The sequence below is a fragment of the Anas acuta genome, chromosome 2 (genome assembly GCF_963932015.1).
Source record: "Anas acuta chromosome 2, bAnaAcu1.1, whole genome shotgun sequence".
Lineage (NCBI taxonomy): Eukaryota > Metazoa > Chordata > Aves > Anseriformes > Anatidae > Anas > Anas acuta.
This window is the reverse complement of record NC_088980.1, coordinates 144924214-144942037: the sequence shown is the minus strand read 5'-3', so window position 1 is coordinate 144942037 and position 17824 is coordinate 144924214. Positions and strand designations below refer to the sequence as shown.

The following is a 17824-nucleotide window of genomic DNA, read 5'->3' as shown; positions in this document are numbered from 1 at the left end:
CTTTGCAGCACAAGCCAACATGCATTTTGTTCACTCTGCTTGAAAGTGCCACGTTACAATCCCTACATCCTGAATAAAATGTCATTAATTATAGATCGGGAAGTACGGTTAAGCTGCCTAGTTATTTGACGGAAGTAATCCAGTGGGATATTCAGTATCTCAGCACAATCATTAATTTCAAATCTTAATTAGATGTTCTTGGCTGGGGTTTATTTTTGCAACTGCTTTTAGTATAAGCTCTCTGATGCAGAAGCTTTGCAGACTGGAACAGTGAAGATTAATTTCACTCATTATTTGAAATCATAACTCCTGGTGAAGCTGTAGAGATGGAGTTACAAGAAATATGTAGCCACTTGTTCAGTACATTTTGATGTACTAAGGTTTTGGGTCTTGGGATTACAATTTTAGATGACCAATCATCCGGCTGTGGCTCTTTTTTATAAAATAGAGTGAAAGGACTAAAATTTACATTGGGTTCTCACACAGGATGTGTTTACAAACCACAGACAACGTAACATAACAAATGCAATTTTGTTTTAAACAACACCATAGAATCATAGAAACACAGAATCATTTAGGTTTGAAAAGACCTCTAAGATCATCTGGACCTACCTTTAAACCTAGCACTGCCAAGTCCACCATTAAACCATGTCACTAACCGCTACATCTACATTTGAACACCTCCAGGGATGGTGACTCAACTATTTCCCTGGGCAGCCCATTCCAATACTCCACAACCATTTCAGTGAAAAAAAAAATCCTAAAATCCAACCTAAACCTCCCCTGGTGCAACTTAAGGCCATTTCCTCATCCTATCACTTAGTGATTGGGAGAAGAGACTGATCCCCATCTCCCTATAGCCTCCCTAAAGGTCATTGTCGAGTGCAATAAGGTCTCCCCTGAACCTCTCTTTCTCTAGGCTAAAAGACCCCAGCTTCCCGAGCTGTTCCTCATAAGACTTGTTGTCTAGAACCTTCACCATCTTCATTGCCCTTCTCTGGACTCTCTTGAGCACCTCGATGTCCTTCTTGTAGTGAGGGGCCCAAAACTGAACACAGTACTCGAGGTACGGCCTCACCAGAGCTGAGTACAAGGGGACAATCACTTCCTTGGTCCTGCTGGCCAAAGTATTTCTGATACAAGCCAGGATGCTGTTGGCCTTCCTGGCCACCTGAGCACACTGCTGGCTCATATTCAGCTGGCTATTGACCAATACCCCCAGGTTCCTTTCTGCTGGGCAGCTTTCCACCCTGTAGCACTGCTTGGGGTTGTTGTACCCCAAGTTCAGGACCGGCACTTACTCTCGTTGAACCTCCTACAGTTGGCCTCAGCCCAAAATGCTACAAGTCAACATGGTAGGAAAGAACAAGGGAAATGGGAAAGAGAGAAGGGTTACAAAGTCAAGACACAGGATTATGCAGGCCCATTACTGCTTGATTTGAAAGTCTCTGACTATTCAAATGGATGAACAAGTATCATTTGCCTCCCATGGTACTATTATTGACAGATGATGGATGCTGAATGCAACGTACTTTTCATAGAGCCTTTGTCCTCTCATGAACACCTTCACCTCATTATCCAGCGGAAAAGTCCCATCGTCTTTCCTGAAGCGGTAGAAGAGTTTGACATCCTTGAATTCTTTATGCTCGTCACAAACTGAAATGTAAAGTGAAAAATAAAAATCTTCATAGGGATGCTAAAGGGCTGAGAATCCATTTAGCAGGTATCACCGGTGAACTACAAAGCAAGCATGAGTGGAGCCTAGCCTCCTGTATTTCTTAGCATACAGCCACACACAGTTCTAATAAATGATAAAAGACTGAAGAAAACTTTCAGACAGGTAACAAAATTTCTAGCTGAGAGGGACTGGTGTTCATCAGTTTCATGACTATTTCTAGGAATAGCAAAAAAAGCATCCCTCTGTTAGATACCTGGAAAACCTTTTGATGTAAACAGTTTGTTTAAAAAGATACCAGTGCAGAGCAACCAGTGATTTAAGGATTGGCAAACTTTCAATTGGCAAACCTAATGTTACTTGTATCATTTAAACAATGCTGTAGGAAAGCTGAGTCTCGCTGCAGGAACAGTCAAAATCAAAGGCTTCTGCCCACTTAAAATTGTCTCAATCTGTCTGCCATGTCAGCTAGTAAATAGGAGGTACAACAGGAGCACACTGAGAAAAAATAAATAAGAATTTATAAGAGACCAGCTGATGACAGGTTCCTACAAATGGCAGAAGAGAGCTGCAGCAAGGGCATAAATTAATGGGAAAGCAACCCCAAGCAAGGGGCTGTAGCAAAGCCCACCCACATGGCTCATCCACATGGGCTCACATACAGCAGGAGCTGGTACTGCTTGCACTTGATGCTGGTATTGAATGGATGCTCTGGGCTCCCTGCAGAACCCGATTAAACCTACCTGACTTTGCCCTCTCTCACTTCACTAACGATTTCATTAACTTCAAGCGTAATGCATGAAAATTTTCAATAGACACCTGCTTTATGTGTAATAGATACGCACACACACGTATATAATTTGTATGAAAGTTACAGTGTGCTGTTGGATTCTGAGGTAGAAAACATTTAAAGGTTGTTAAAGTTTTAAACAAGCACTCAGAAATAAAATATCTATTGCTCAATTAAATTAAGTCACTCAGGCATCCATGCAACTCTTCACTGACATTTTCTCAATAGAGGATTAAGTAGTCAGATTTGAATACCCTGTAATTACTTTATTCTTTAACTATCTACCGTGAGTCCCAGTTTCCATAACAACCCAGAATTTTAATTTAATACCCAAGCAGAAGCTGTAGAAGAGGCACGCGTTCAGAATGTGCATTTCTTCCGTTAATTAAGGTGTTGTGAATGCACTGCTGATAGCAGCAGTATCCCTGCACACACAGTGACCCTTGCATAAAGTCAACAGTCATCTGTTAGCAGCTGCTTTATTTCCTATTAAAAAAGAAACAAATTGCACATTTAGTGCTTTTGAAATAGGCAATGATACTTCAAATAAAGGACTTGAATCTTCTTTGTTTTTGTGCTTTCCAGCCTCTTTGTGCACTAAAAGGCAACTAAATGCTACCACTGATTCGGTAGCCTCCTTTTCATAAGTGTGAATTGTTATTCAAGACGCTAAATGGAACAGGTCTCAAACAGACAACGAGTTTAGGAGAAAATTAATCAGGGCACAGTCGGACATCTAACTTTCTTGCAGCTGTAGCAGCACAAATGTTTGTGCAGCTGGTGCGAGGAACAGAGCTGGAGAACAAATCCCTGCAAGAAAGACAACCTTTTTTTTTTTTTTTTTTTTTTTTGCTGGCTTATTTTTCAAATGGGATTTTCAGCTGAAAGAGGAGGACAGGGCTGTAAAGAGGAGAGCAGGGAAGGGGGGGCAACAGACAGCCCCTGATGGTAGCAGCAGAGGGGGCAGGATCCAGCTGAGGATGCCAGGGAGGCAGGGAAGCATAAGCATGGTCTGCAGGGACTTCCCTCCTGTGCCAAAATGGGGAACACAACTCTACATCCTGACTGCCTCTCCATGTCCCTGGGGAAACAGAGGGACTTGTGGAGCAGCACCCTTCAAGCCAAATACCCCATTCCTGGCAAGGAAAGGACCCTACCTGTCCTATTCCTGTGTGGAGAAACAGGAGTGGCATTTCTCTTTGACTTACAACAGCTTTAGCTTAGAAGTGATATTGCACTTACCATGATGGATAATGCTGTGATCCAGTAACTTCTGGACAAGTTTAATTGCTGTCTCTCGGTCTGAGGCCTCCTTATGGTCAATCAGCCAGTCAATCAGCTCTTTGGCAACAAAGCAGTTGGGATACGTCTTGAGGTGGTGCCGCCGGTCCTTAATGACCTTCTCCTCGTGCAGTCGGAGCCTGTGGGTCAAAAATCACCCTATGAATCTGGTGCTCAAAGAACCTCTGCTACCAGCAAAACTGGGAAAAGAGCTGAGCCAGTGCGCCCAAGCCTGGCTCACCCTGCAGCTGTTGGACACAAGGGGCAAAGAGCCTTCCACCCATGCTGGCAACCCCCCCAAACCGATTGGTACCATTTCAAACCCCACCCTTGGGAAAACTGGCTTTCTGTCCGGTGGAAAAGACAAAAAAACGACGAACAGCAGAGCATATGAAGCACATTAAAAGGCTTCCTGTCTGTCAATTAAACTGTCAATAATTTGGAATTAATTTTCCCATGTTGCCGCTAATTTGTTCCATGTCACTCTTTTGTTTTTCACTACCACCGCCATAGACTTTTTTAAACCTCATGCGTTTTTTTAGATGCAGTATCTTCATCATTTGGGTAACTCCATTTTGCCTCCAGCTGCAAAAGTACAGCATTTATGATTTAAAATTCAGTCGCAAACCTGCTTCAACGTAATGTTATCTAGCACAAAAAAGTTGCCCCCTACTCTAAAGAAAGGGAAACCTATTCCTCACTCTGCAAACTCTTGGTAAATGCAATCTGCAAAATTCCCTCATTATATTGAAAGCAAGGAGGCTGGCTGATTCTGAGACACTTAGGTCAGAATGCAAAATCCTGGCTAGGTTAGTAAAGGCCTTTGGGTTCCGCATCTTTGTTTTTAGTCATTTTTTTCCAAACAAATATAATGAGTAACATCTGTGTCAATAAATTAATGGATAGAGGGTTGTTTTTTTTTTTTAAGTTGTTTAGCTTTCTGCTTTCTTGTTTATTTCCTTTTGGTTTTCATTAATAAATTCATTCATCCCATTTTTGCAGTGCCAGGTATGTACACAGCAGCTAGGAAGAAAACATTGAAGCCACAACTCTTGGGCTCCTACCACAAGCAAAAATATTGCCGTTCATTTCCAAGTGCCCTGGGTCCTACCATGTAAATATTCTCACCGACTTCAATGAAGTTCTGAGTGATGCTGCAATAACTGTAGGAGCAACAACTCTATTTTCTTTATGGCACAGCAGGGTGTTAACCAGGGTCACGGGAAACACAGAGTAGGAGTCCAGCCATGAGACCAATTGGCCTCTCAACGTGACTCCAGTGTGAAACAATTATTTCTCTTTAGAATCAAAGAAAGGGAGAAGAGTTGGCTGAAACTGGTGAAGACAGTGTTATTAGGGCAGTAGACAAACTTCTACCTAAAAATAGCAGCAAAGCAATGTTTTCGTTTTGCAGCGTTCAGCCTTGAACTACACTGGAATGTCCAATCCGTGATACGAATTCAAAGCCAGCTTCTGGTAGCATTAAAAAACGAATACTTTTTTATTAAAAACATTAATAAATCAGATTAGTATTCTGGAAAGAAATACCGGTAAATATCACAAGCATTGTGAAAACCTCTGAGCTAAAATATCTTTGCTTAAAGTATATTTTCCAGATGTGCTCTTGCAGCTGTTGCCATACTTCGAAAGAAAAGCCCACACAGCTCTAATTATAGAACGTGCAATTATCAGTATTTCTGACTGTGCTTTACTTTCAAAACATATTTCGGGTTTTGCTAATGTTCATCAAGTCTTATGCTGCACAATGCTCTAGAAGAACAAAGATATGGAAAGGGCATATAATACATAGGTAGACAGCTCAACCCACCTCTCAGTCAAGTCTTACTGAATGGTGTTCATCTGATACAAAAGGGAACCCCGGTTCTATGAAATCCTTTGTACAAGCTCCATGCTGGGGTATGCCAAGAGGGGTATGGTATTCTGTAAACAGGTCAGGAGCCAAGAGCACCAAAACCGAGTACTTGTGTCTTAAATTCTGGCTGAAGGCTTCCCTGCACTTGGTAGTCTCACGTATTTTAAGTTCTTTGTCCTGTCAGAAGATATGGGGTCCTTCTACGGCCTTCTTTCTTACTCAGAGCATTATAGGGTTTCTCTCAATACCCTTTTGCTTATATTCATGTAACTCGTAGAAATTTCATTATCTTAACTGTCTCCACCCACTGGCTAAAGTGGATCCAAATTTGCTAAAAGGTTACAAAGTCATCAAGTCAAACAGAAGATTATCACATAAAAGCTTTAAAAAAAAAGAAAAAAATCTTTACATACAATTTCCAAATGAAAGTGGGAACTTACTCTGCAGTGTATAGCCATCGTGTGCATACTGAATTATTTCCAGCTAATTTATTTGAAATAAAGAACAAAAAGAGAATTTGTTTTTTCTCCCCTGTGGTGTATGCTCTCCTCTCTGTCAGGCTCCCTCACCTCTATGAATCTGCTAAAAATCAGATTTTATGGAGGAGAAGTAGCTCAATAAACTGAAATTGTGCCTACAACTTATGCAGTACATAAATCAAAAGTTTAGGCCAGAACTCTAAAAACGTGTCGGTGTTCAGCCATATTTATCAGGAGCCAAATCAAATGGGATAAAAAGGGGAGAAAACGTAACAGAACGCAATTATACACTGGAACCAAGGATCAAGTGAAGTGGTAAATTCTTTATCCCTTGGCATCTGGGAACGGGCTTCTCGTCAAAAGACCTCAATGTTTTCCCTGTAAGTAATGTTACTCACTTTTCATCAGCTAGTCCACGTTATGACTGGCATAGATATCCCTTGACACTAGGCACATTTCTCTCGCTACAAGATGTTTCTCACAAGAGCTGCTCGGGAAAATCAGCTCCCTTACCAAACCTGAGCAGTCACAGGGGAGAAGAAGCAGAAGAAAAAGGGTGAACGACAAGGGGCTATGGGGGAAACCTTGATTCAGCAACCCCTAGGACTGGAGTTGAACTCCAGAAAACAATCTTGTGTACACCAGCACATCATCCATATGTCATTCCCTACATTATTCAAGGTAAAATGCTGAATTTTGCACTTGGGACCACGGTCTCTGCTACCTGTGGGAGACGATGTGAGAACTAAAGCACCTGAGCCATTCCCTGTGAACTGGAACAGGCACACACAACCCTTTAATATTTCCACCTTGATATCTCTGGCTCATATTTGTTCTTACAACAAACAGAGGCAGTCTGTATTTGCATGTGTGCATGCCAGAACAGTTTTCTTGGGGCCTTGTCTAAACAGGAGTTGGTGCTAATGAATAATATGCGGGGACTCTTGCCCCAGATAAAAGTGCCTTCCTCCTGTGGAGCGTGGAAAGGGCTAACCCAGAGCACTGTGCCCCTGTTTCGCAGTGAATGTGCTCAGGGCTAGTCAGGAACAACGTTACGTGGTGAGAAGCCATTAGGCATTTTCTTTACCGACAGTCAGAAAAGTCATGAAAATGGAAAAATCAAATTTTTTGCTTAAGGAACAAAGAATCAGGACCTCATTTGGGAAGAAACTGCTCTCACAGCTACGTGGAATTCGTGTTTTGTTTTCCTCTAGGGAAAATAATGCTTTTTAAAGTCTGCTGCATCTTTCTCCGAACCAATGGGTAAGGATTTCGCAAAGGCAGTGACTGCACAAGAGTCTGAATTTGCTTTTAAAACCCACAGAAGGCCAATGTGCTGGCTAAAGACAGCACTGATGTCACCGACTGGACCACAGCTCTGATCTTTCACCCAGCTACTTCCCTCTGTTCAGTCTAGTAGTGTGTGCTTGGCTAACATCTGCCTTGGCTAACACCATCCAGTCCTGATTTCTACGCATGAACAGACAAAAAGCCTACTGCTCTTCTTGGTGGTTTTCTGAATAATTCATCTGCCATTCCCTGGTACATCCTATACTGTCCCTATATTTATTGTAGCAAAGCTCAGTAAAAATGTGTAGGGAGTAGTTTGGATCCTGACATTAATGGGAAGCATGGTATGAAGAGGAGGCTCAGGGGAGACCTCATTGCTCTCTGCATCTGCCTGAAAGGAAGCTGTGGGGAGCTGGGGGTCGGTCTCTGCTCACAGGTAACCAGTGATAGGACTAGAGGGAATGGCCTCAAGTTGCACCAGGGGAGGTTCAGGTTAGAAATGAGGAGACATTTCTGCTCAGAAAGAGCAGTCAGGCACTGGGACGGGTTGCCCAGGGAGGTGGTCGAGTCACCGTCCCTGGGGGTGTTCAAGGGAAGGTTGGACGTGGTGCTTACGGACATGGTTTAGTGGTGACATTGGTGGTAGGGGATGGTTGGACCAGGTGACCTTGGAGGGCTTTTCCAACCTGAATGACTCTATGAGTCTATGATTCTATACGGCTTTGACATTGTGCTCGGCTCATTTACTTTTAATCAGTAAGAAGCAATCACACACATACATATGCACACACATTCAATAATGCACACCTATATGCATACATACATCATATATATATGTTTGCACATATATTTGTGTGTATATATACCTCATACATATCACAGAACGCATAATTATAGAACTACTCTTTTTTTTAATGAAAGAATACCAGTGAAGAGACCATTTAAAATGGCTATTCTTAGCAGAATTTACTAATTACCGAACAATGTACGCTGATGCTCTAATTAGCCATGGCATGGGGCACATCCTGCCACAGTCACGGCTGATGAGTCCCAGCACACTGGCAGGGTGCAGCTGCAGGACGCCCTGCTCCAGCCCAGGCAGTTGGCTGCAGTGACCATGTCCGTACAGCCCAGCCCCAGCCCTGGCAGCCAGGACACGTTTCACTTCTGCAGCTTTACCACCTCCAGGCGAACTCTGAGCTGAGCCACATCAGATCCCTTGGAAATTAATGGTGATGCACAGAAGGGAAGAGCACGGAAGGTGGTTTCTGCCATCTTCAAGCTCATTCACCAGTTTCATACGTCTGGAATTTCTGTCAAAGGAGATTTACTTATTTCCAAGCAAAGCAAGTCACAGCATCCTTTGTGACAGGACTAAGTGGATAGAAAAAAAAAACATCTTGCCAAAGATGAGGATATTTGATGACAGTTAAGATCGTAATGTTTCAACACTTCTTCTCAGATGACATCAGAGGTGCTGCACCAGTAAGTCCAATATCTCTTTTCTATTGAAAACAGAGCAGTTTTATATCCTCACAGAGGTCAAAACCTTTGTTTTCTTTTCTAAAGGAGTTTTCTCCACGTGTTTGCATGACCTGTCTACAGCACGAGGTAGGTCCTTACCAAAAGATGGCATTAGGAGCTGAATTCCCTCTGGAAGTTAACACACAGGTCAGCTGCAGTCTCAGTTCATTACAGACTAAGTGAACATATGGCAATGTTTGCGCACATATACACACACAGGAAAATACAGAACGACATGAAATACTTAAGAATTGTAATTCCCTTCACATTAAACTTCTGCCTTTTCACTGCCAGCATTAAAAAAAAAAAAAAGTAGGTCAGTGATGATATAAACTTTGTACACAGAGGCAATCACGAAGGTACTGTGCAAATGTGATGTGTGTTGCTGGGACAAGCATTTCCAGATGGGCTTGCCAAGTCTCAGCTGAAGTGTCAGCGGTTCACTGCTGCTTGTTCCTCTTTCTATTTATGCTTCAGCTCTGCAATCACTGAGTTCTGTTACTTGATATTCACAGGAGCTAAAACACCCTTTACAACACGGGGTCATACTGGAAATAGGATGGAGATATTTCTGATTTGGTGTCTGTGGCGGAGAAGAAACTCTACCATCTGAAACAGGGCTCGAGAGGGTGTCTTCACAGCATCTCCGGTTATCAGTTCTCATCACTGTGTCTATCTCTGTTTCTTTTTGCCCACAGCCATGCCGTCAACATGAGGAGATGCCAGAGCACTGAGCCAGATGGAGAGATCGCAGTCAAACCGCCTCTTGGCACATGGAGGAAAGCCCAAAGCTTCCAAAGAAATGACGATCCCACAGTGCTTCTGTGACTTCCAATAAGATAGCGGGGATGCCTTTTTTATGTCCTTGTTTATAAATTTGGAGGGTAATGAGGTCACTGAGCATGCCCAGGGACGTCCTGAATACTCACAATGCCCTACTGACTTGGCCAGGGGTCAAAGCAAGCTCTGGGGAGCAGACCCAAGCATGGCACAGGGTCTAGGATGAAATTAAAATGACATCTCTTGGAGAGACTCTTTCCGCTCACAAATTCAATCCAGAAATTCAGAGCCATAGCCTCTGTGGTGATTACTCCAGACTGTGTGTCTAGGAAACGTGATCCGTGTGTTTGCATTGATCTGTCACAAAAGTACAGACTGCTTACAAAACCAAAGTTGCATTCTTAAGACTCAAAGGTGCAATTATCTGAGCTTGTATCTGGTCTTCATTTAAAACAGCACATCATAATATTGTCGATCTGTTTAAACAGTGAATGCAAACAGGATCTTTAGACAACATTTACGTGAAGTTTTGGAATGTCTATGTAGGCATTTTTCTAGGGTTTGACTCTGTAAGGGAACGGAATGTGTACAGAGGACTGCTGATGCCCTCAGCTCTTGTCTTCGTGCTGTGATATACCCATGCCTGACGGTAGTCCAACAGCATCACCAGATCTGAACAAGATTTCATCTCCTCTCTTCAGAGAAGCAGGGAAAGTAAGCATTTCACAAGACTACAGTACATGACACTATCCCCTCTGTCCACATGAAGCTGTAAAGCTGCTAATCTCCCTGCCTGCCAAGTCAGCCACTTTCATTTCACTTTTAATTAAAATGTACATACAAACATGACTAATACTTCTAACTGTCCACGCACTTTAACCTCAAGTACTTCTGCCTCACTGGAAAGCATAAATCTGGGCTTTGCAAAGAAGAAAACATGAACTGCAGGCAAGTTCTCATTTCACCTGCCCCAGTCATAAGGAAAGTGGAAGTCTGCCCACTCCACCCCAGCTGGGGTGGAAGCTCTTAACTCAGGAGTTCACAGTTCTCCTCCTCCACAAGCAGGTCAAATATAATTGTGTGAATCACAGAATCACAGAATTGCTTAGGTTGGAAAGGACTTTAAGATCATCAAGTCCAACCACCACCTAACAGCACCAAGCCCACCACTAAGCCATGTCCCTAATCTGTGTGTCAGTGCTATGTGGATCCCCAAAGAACCAGCCCACCACAGTTTCAAAGTGCAGACCAGGAACCCCAGGACAGCTGTTTTGTTACAGACATCCCTTGACTGGATTAACACAGTAACCAAAAGCCTAACAACTCTCCTGGACTTTTGCCAAAAATCACTCTCAATGAAGTATTTCACAGGCAGAACAGAGGAAGAAACAGTGTAGGACTCCTGGAAGGTCAGTTAAAAAAAATAATACTGAAATCTGTCAGAGAATGTGGACTTGTTATCTCAGTAGCATGGTGAGGAGAAGCAAATGTTCCTCTGAAATGCTGACTAGGGCAAATATGGGTTAAAAAGCCTAAGCCCTACAGCTATTACTGCTGTCGCTGCCACTTGGAAACCTGGAGAGACCGACAGGAGAATGAGGATCAGGATGTGGGGCTGCTGGGCTGTGGCACTGGAGTCAGCAGGAGAGGCTGCAGCAGGGACACGAGGGATGTGGATGCCAGAAAGTGTGGCTGGGCATAACCTCTCTCTTGGAAGCACGTTGTGTCCTAAGGGCTGAGGAACCATAAAAAAACAACAGGCTGACGTCCCTTAAGCACCAAGGCTGAGGTCTCTTTTACACTTACCACAGGGCAAAGCTGAGTGTGACTGCGTGCAGGAGGTTTCAGAGCTCCTTAGGAACAAACTAGGCCTTCCCACCGCCCATCTCCCACTGCCCTAGGGAACAGCAGACCTGTAACACCCTCAAAGCCCAGCAGCACTGCACAGGCCTGCACAGCAGCCAGAGATATTGCTATTTGACGACTTGACCCAAGAAATCCACGGGAGAACTGAAATTAGGCTTATCTCGGGTGCAGCTGTGGTACTTCTCCCACCCTGTCAATGAGTGACAAATAGTTTTGCCAAGATGTTTTACTGCTTTGGGTACCCACGATCCCAAAGTCCTTGCAGGCCCGGCTGCCCTCAGCCTGAGCACCACAGACCTGCAGGAGCTCTCCTCCAGTGGCACAGTGATGGCTCCCCTAATTTTACCCTCCTCAGAGGGGCACCATCTGTCTGCACCCCTCCCAGAAGGTCCCAGCAACCCCCCTGAAAGCAAATAAAAGATTTTTCGCCTTCATCATTAATAATGCTGCAGTGAGATCTCAATTGCTTTTAGCAATTTTTCTTCCCTCTCTACACAAAACTGCAACTAGCAGCTGGCGAGGTATCCAATTACTGGGCTGTGTAAGCACGGACGTCAGTAAGCATAAATAGCCAGTACCTGACAGGTAATAAAATGAGTAATAAACTACTTAGTGCTGTGTATCACTGATAGCAATCAGAATGTTACATTCGGGCTATGATTCAAGACTTTTTATTCACTTCCAAGAAATATGAAGTAGGTTCATCTTAAAATTATTATAGAAGCAATACTCTTTCACTATGTTGTATGAAAAACTTCCCACTTCGTCTCTTCGTGTTCTAAATGAATAGCCTCCTTTTTCATTTTTGGTGTAACAAGGCTTTATTTTTATTTTGAAGGAAGCTGTGAAAGCACTAACTGAAAAAAATACTGAATAGAAGAGGCACTCTATACCGAAATGCTTTAAATAAAAATAATCTTACTGTATTTTGCTACTGATTCATGCTTTTTTTACCTCCTATGTCTGGCAATACTGAAATACTGCAATATATAGGTTGCAGCCCTGACACCAGACATGATTTGGGTGATTTTCTTCCACTGTCACCCAGAAGTCTGTTGAAATCCAGTGGTTGACCACTAAATTATAAAATAAAGCTGCAAATGATGCAAATTTTTAAACACAAGAAGTGTTTACATTCATTTGAGTGGATCACCCAAAAGTGATTAAAATGCAACTGGATGACCGTCATGGTGCAAGAAATTAAGCGCAGGTACAGGTAAGACTATAAAATGCAAGGTCATGAACTAACAGCAAAAAGTTCAGCTGAAAACTGTCAACTTGGAAGCTGAAGGCAAGACAGAATAAGAATCAGTTGAGTATGCAGTGGATGAACTACCACCAAATACAAGCTATCGATGCTCTAAGACCATGCAAAAACCAAGGCATTCATAGGTTGTAGTAACTGAGATGTTTCCAGGAATAATGGGAAGCTGTTCCTGTCACCGTACACGTACGTGATACTGCAAGAAACCATCTAAGCACTGTGTATCATTTGTGCCATCCTCATTTAAGAATGATAAGTCCAAAGAGACACAGTGAAGCAGTGCTGTGCTGGTATGAGAAAAGATGAACAAGTCTCAGAAGCTGGGAAAAAAAAAAAAAAAAACACACTGGCCTGGGAGTCTAGCCTTACCTAAACAAAGAGTAAGAGGAACATAACTGTGCCTATAATCTTTCAGGTCAGTTAAAAGCCAAGGGCAAGAAAAAATACTTAACTGATGTTGAGGGATGTTAAGATTAAAACTAGACAAAGTTTTTGAGCAAGATTTTCAGTTTGTTACTTGACGCAAGAACTCACCTAACTTTTAGAGAAGTGTGATAAATACATTAAAGGCTTCTGTATTGTAGCAGTCTGCAGAAGACCTTCCTGCATTTTATAATTACAGGACTTACCCTGATTTCTGTAAACAACCTTAGGAACACTATGGGTAGAAAGAATATCAGAGGCTGGCTTTCGAATGCACTATACCAGGGTTCACCAACGTTTCAAAGCCCTATTTCAGCTGAAAAAAATAAAAATACAAATAAAATCTTGCCTTGTTTAAATTAAGCAGAAGTGATTATGCAGACAGAAACCATCTTAAAAGGGCTTGCTAACATTTTTATTAGTTTCCAGGAGAGACAAGGGTATACCATCACAGAGGTCTGGCTTTCACATAAGAAAGGGCATGTGGTTTTGCTTAATGGGCTGATAGATGCAATTAGCCTTGTAGCACATTAATTTCGAAGTGTGTAATGTGAAGTGTGTATGCAGGAGGGTCCAAGAGTATTTGTGCATCAGGGAAGTATCTGTGAGACAGTGGGGGAGATAGGCTCTATCGACACCAAGCCCTGTAAGGTAACTGCAAAGTCAGATGATAATAAGGCATCACGTCATCTTAATTCCATTCTTGGGGATGCGCAATGATGTGAATGCAGCATTATTCAATAGACTAAGGAATCCATATATGTGAATGTAAAGCACAGGAAGTTCTGGCTCAATATGAGGGGGCACTTCTTTAGTGTGAGGTGACAGAGCACTGGGACAGGCTGCCCAGAGAGCTTGTGGGGTCTCCTTCTCTGGAGATATCCCAAACCCGCCTGGATGCCATCCTGCACAATGTGCTCTAGGTGACCCTGCTCAGCAGGGGGGTCAGACCAGATGATCTTCAGAGGTCCCTGCCAACCTTGGTCTTTCTGTGATTCTGTGAAATGCATATTTTGAGGTATGTAATCACACATGACTCACAAAAAATGTTCTTTATTGTTCTTAAAGAATAAACAGGTTATGTTTGAGGGTTTTGCTTGGGAGCTTCCCCATAAATCTGTGACACCTGCCGTTCTTCATCCGCTTGCCAAAGCACACGAGCTGTCAGTATGACAAGAAGCGTCCACATCTGTGATCATGTTTTCTTGTTTTTGGAGCACAGTACTACTTGGTTTTCATTTTTACTGTGCAAATATACACCGGTCCTTATGTGGCTGACTGGAGGGCAGGTGTTAAACTGGCCCATCACTAGTTTATAGTCAGCACCAAACTCATTGCATGTCTTCCAACAACATCTGAGGGAAATCCTACAAGCTTAGTGACAAACAGCTGTCTCAAAAAATGGTGTCTGCTGTGAGAAAATCCCATCAGTTGGCCAGCAGCACATATACAGGCCAGGGGTCAGGTCTGCACCCTTGCTCAATCAAAGCACAGAAGCCAGGAGGAACAGCCACGGCAGAGGATCACTCTGCCAGCCCAAACCTACATTTGGATAAAGTCTTTGTTGGCTTTCCTGTCTCCACGTACAACACCCACTCATCCCACTGAGGCCCAAATCTTTTCTAGTTTGCAGGATCTTCCCAGCCCTCATCTGAGATCTCGAGAAGCTACCACAAACTGCCTGGCTGTACAGCCATTCTCACCCGGCTCTATTTAAGTCTGGAATTTGTCTCATTTTATATAGTGGCATATGATTTTTTATTTTAATTTATTTACTGAAATAATATAAAGTATGCAATTATTAACATAAATAAATCAAAACGTGACAGAAGCCTAAGTAGACTCATGTTACAGCCTTTTTCAGTTCCCTTAAGTTGTCATGTTTGCTTAAGAAAAACATTGCTTTAAGTGTAAAATATAAGCCAGTATGACCTTCACTGCCAGCTGGAGGCAACAAAGCAGTATAATCCTAATTAACATTCTGCTCATTTATATATGCTCTTCTTAAAGAGAAACCTGTAACATCCACTAAGGCTCAATAGGAAGTGACAAATGAAGAAGAAATGAATCTCCTTCTCCAGAGAAAAATGAAAAATGTTTCGGAAAACTATCGATTGCTCCAGAGTACATTAAATTAGTTCCAAATGCATCTCTGCCAAATGGCAACAATGATTTTACTCAACAATTCAGCAATATAACATTACTGCATCTATTTTTTAAACAGAGAAACGATCACCCTCTGCCACAAATGTTTTAATTATAAAAAAAGATCCTATCTGCTGTAAATCCATTACATTGTCTAGGCCATACAGACATGTAACGTGAACAATTATGTTACAGGAATTTAAGGGGATTAGCCAATGGCGTGCAGTTACTCATCCTTAAATTCTGGCACGCTAACGAAGAACTTCATCACTAAGGAAAATGTATCAATAAAAACACATTTAAAGACTAATTATATTCAAAGGATTTCACTTTTACAAAAATCCCGGGAATGGTTTCTTTGGTTGAGCTCAGCGGTTTTCTGCATCTGATATATGATATGAAAAGATACACAGCTGCTGCATAACCACTCCACGAACAGTTCCTTCTGTCAGTCTGCTATCAAGGAACTTGTCATGTTTGATTAAGCCTTGTTAAATGTTCACAAGTAGACGAGCTTTGAAAAGATAAATATTACAGAAGCGTTTTTCCCCTGTTCTTAAAATGAAATGAATTTTTTTCCTTTAAAATAATAAATAAATAAGGAGCCCAGAGAAATCCTGCTTGCTCCACTGAACGTCCTGCTCCCATTGCTGGACCATGTGTTTGCCACTTCTCATTCTAGGTAAAATTATCTCTACACACATGCAGAAAGCTTGGTGAACAGGTATTTATGTGCTCTGACAGTAAATTCAAGCCGTGACTTATTATTGCTTTAATAGCTCAGAATGTGCATCCTGATCCTTATTCACCACATCACAGCACTGGCTTTACATACGAGATCAGCCATAGCTGAAAGCTGGTAAGATTAGATTACAACAATATGGTCATGTTTATAGAATCACAGCATCGTTAGGGTTGGAAAAGACCTCCAATATCATCTGGGCCAACCATCTCCTTACCACCAATGTCACCCACTAACCCATGTCCCCAAGCACCATGTCCAGCCTCTCCTTGAACACCCCCAGGGACGGGGACTCCACCACCTCCCTGGGCAACCCGTCCCAGTGCCTGACTGCTCTCTCTGAGAATAAATGTCTCCTCATTTTCAAGACTCTGGGTCAGGCCTGAATGTGAATCCAGAAGACATGCTGATCGTTCTGGACAGGCTTCACATGGGCAACATGAGAAGAGCAGGCAAGAAGCCAAGGCCTGCACTGTGCCTTCATGCAGACTCAGGTATTCGCCTCTCATCAGCATAAATGGTCCAGTGCTGTGTGTTACTCCTAAAACCAGTTCATTTATTCATGAAAAGCACTGGCATCTCCTGTCCTGAAGAAAGGCAGGATCTGCGGGGAGCCAGGGTATGGTTCCTCCTCTGATGGTAGGCACAACCACAGCGGGGCAGGTAGGCCATGGGCACCTCTCACCACAGCCACCCCAACACAAGGAGGCATGCCAACAAGCCTGCCATGGTTTAGTCCTTTCCTCATCCTGGCTATTAAAGCACACCACAAACACTGCCAATTAGGTCTTCATTTGAATGTAATTACAATGGGCTTTCTGAATGCAGAATAATACAGGATTTTGGTCCATATGTACGTAGACTGTGCATATATGAACTGCTGAAACTGCAAAAGGTTTGTGGGCACTGAAAACATGAAATCACTGATCAGGTGGCCAACACCCCTCTGGGGGGGGTTCCACAGGTCTATCATTTTCTGAGGTGAAATAATAATTTTTTGCCTGGAAAGATGTGCTGTGTACAGCCTTCAGACTGCAACAAAATGTCACAATACCAGTCCACTGGATGTCTTCCCCAGCCACTATATGTTTAAGGAAATTTTTCTTTCCATATTTATTGTGTTTCTCCTGAACAGTTTACGCAATCCCCTTTTCTTCCTCCTTTGCTCCAGCAATGTGTTTCCCCAGAGTACTGCTGTTCCTGGCCTCGTACAAACTCAGATGTTCCATATTCATCAGAAAAGGAAGCAACATGAAGCACAAACATATTTCATGAGAAATTATGTAGAATACACTGTTTCAGCTGGTGTTGATTTACAGATTTAACAAAAGAGAAAAAAATCGTATGCAGTTCTTAATATATTAGTTTGGAGCAGCTCTAGCCCCTCTGCAGCCAAATAGAGTGAATGCAAGCAATTATCTTGCAAACACCACTGTCTGATTCATTAGAGTAGGCCCACAGGATAGCATTTGGAAAAACCACTACTTTATAGAAAGCCAAAATAACTGGATTTCCCCCCATTACGAAATATTTTGAAGGATCCAGGCCTTGCAGCATTGTGATAAAGCAAAACAGTAAAACAGTACAAAGAGAAAGCATCACATCTCATTGCTTTGTGCATGTTTAATGTAATTATTAAAAAAAAAATAATAAAATCAGGATAATGATAGTGCACGACTGATCTATTAGTAT

General features: G+C 42.5%; 1 protein-coding gene across 2 annotated transcripts in view; it reads right to left on the bottom strand.

Annotated features, from left to right (window-relative positions):
* DEPTOR (DEP domain containing MTOR interacting protein) overlaps positions 1-17824 on the bottom strand; it is a 75655-nt gene that overhangs the window by 43699 nt on the left and 14132 nt on the right. For both annotated transcript variants that reach the window (XM_068672563.1, XM_068672564.1), the window contains 2 exons: positions 3708-3886; positions 1533-1656 (listed from right to left, as the gene is read on the bottom strand). In XM_068672563.1, coding sequence (XP_068528664.1) covers positions 1533-1656; positions 3708-3886 — 303 coding nt within the window. The remainder of the gene's footprint in view (positions 1-1532; positions 1657-3707; positions 3887-17824) is intronic.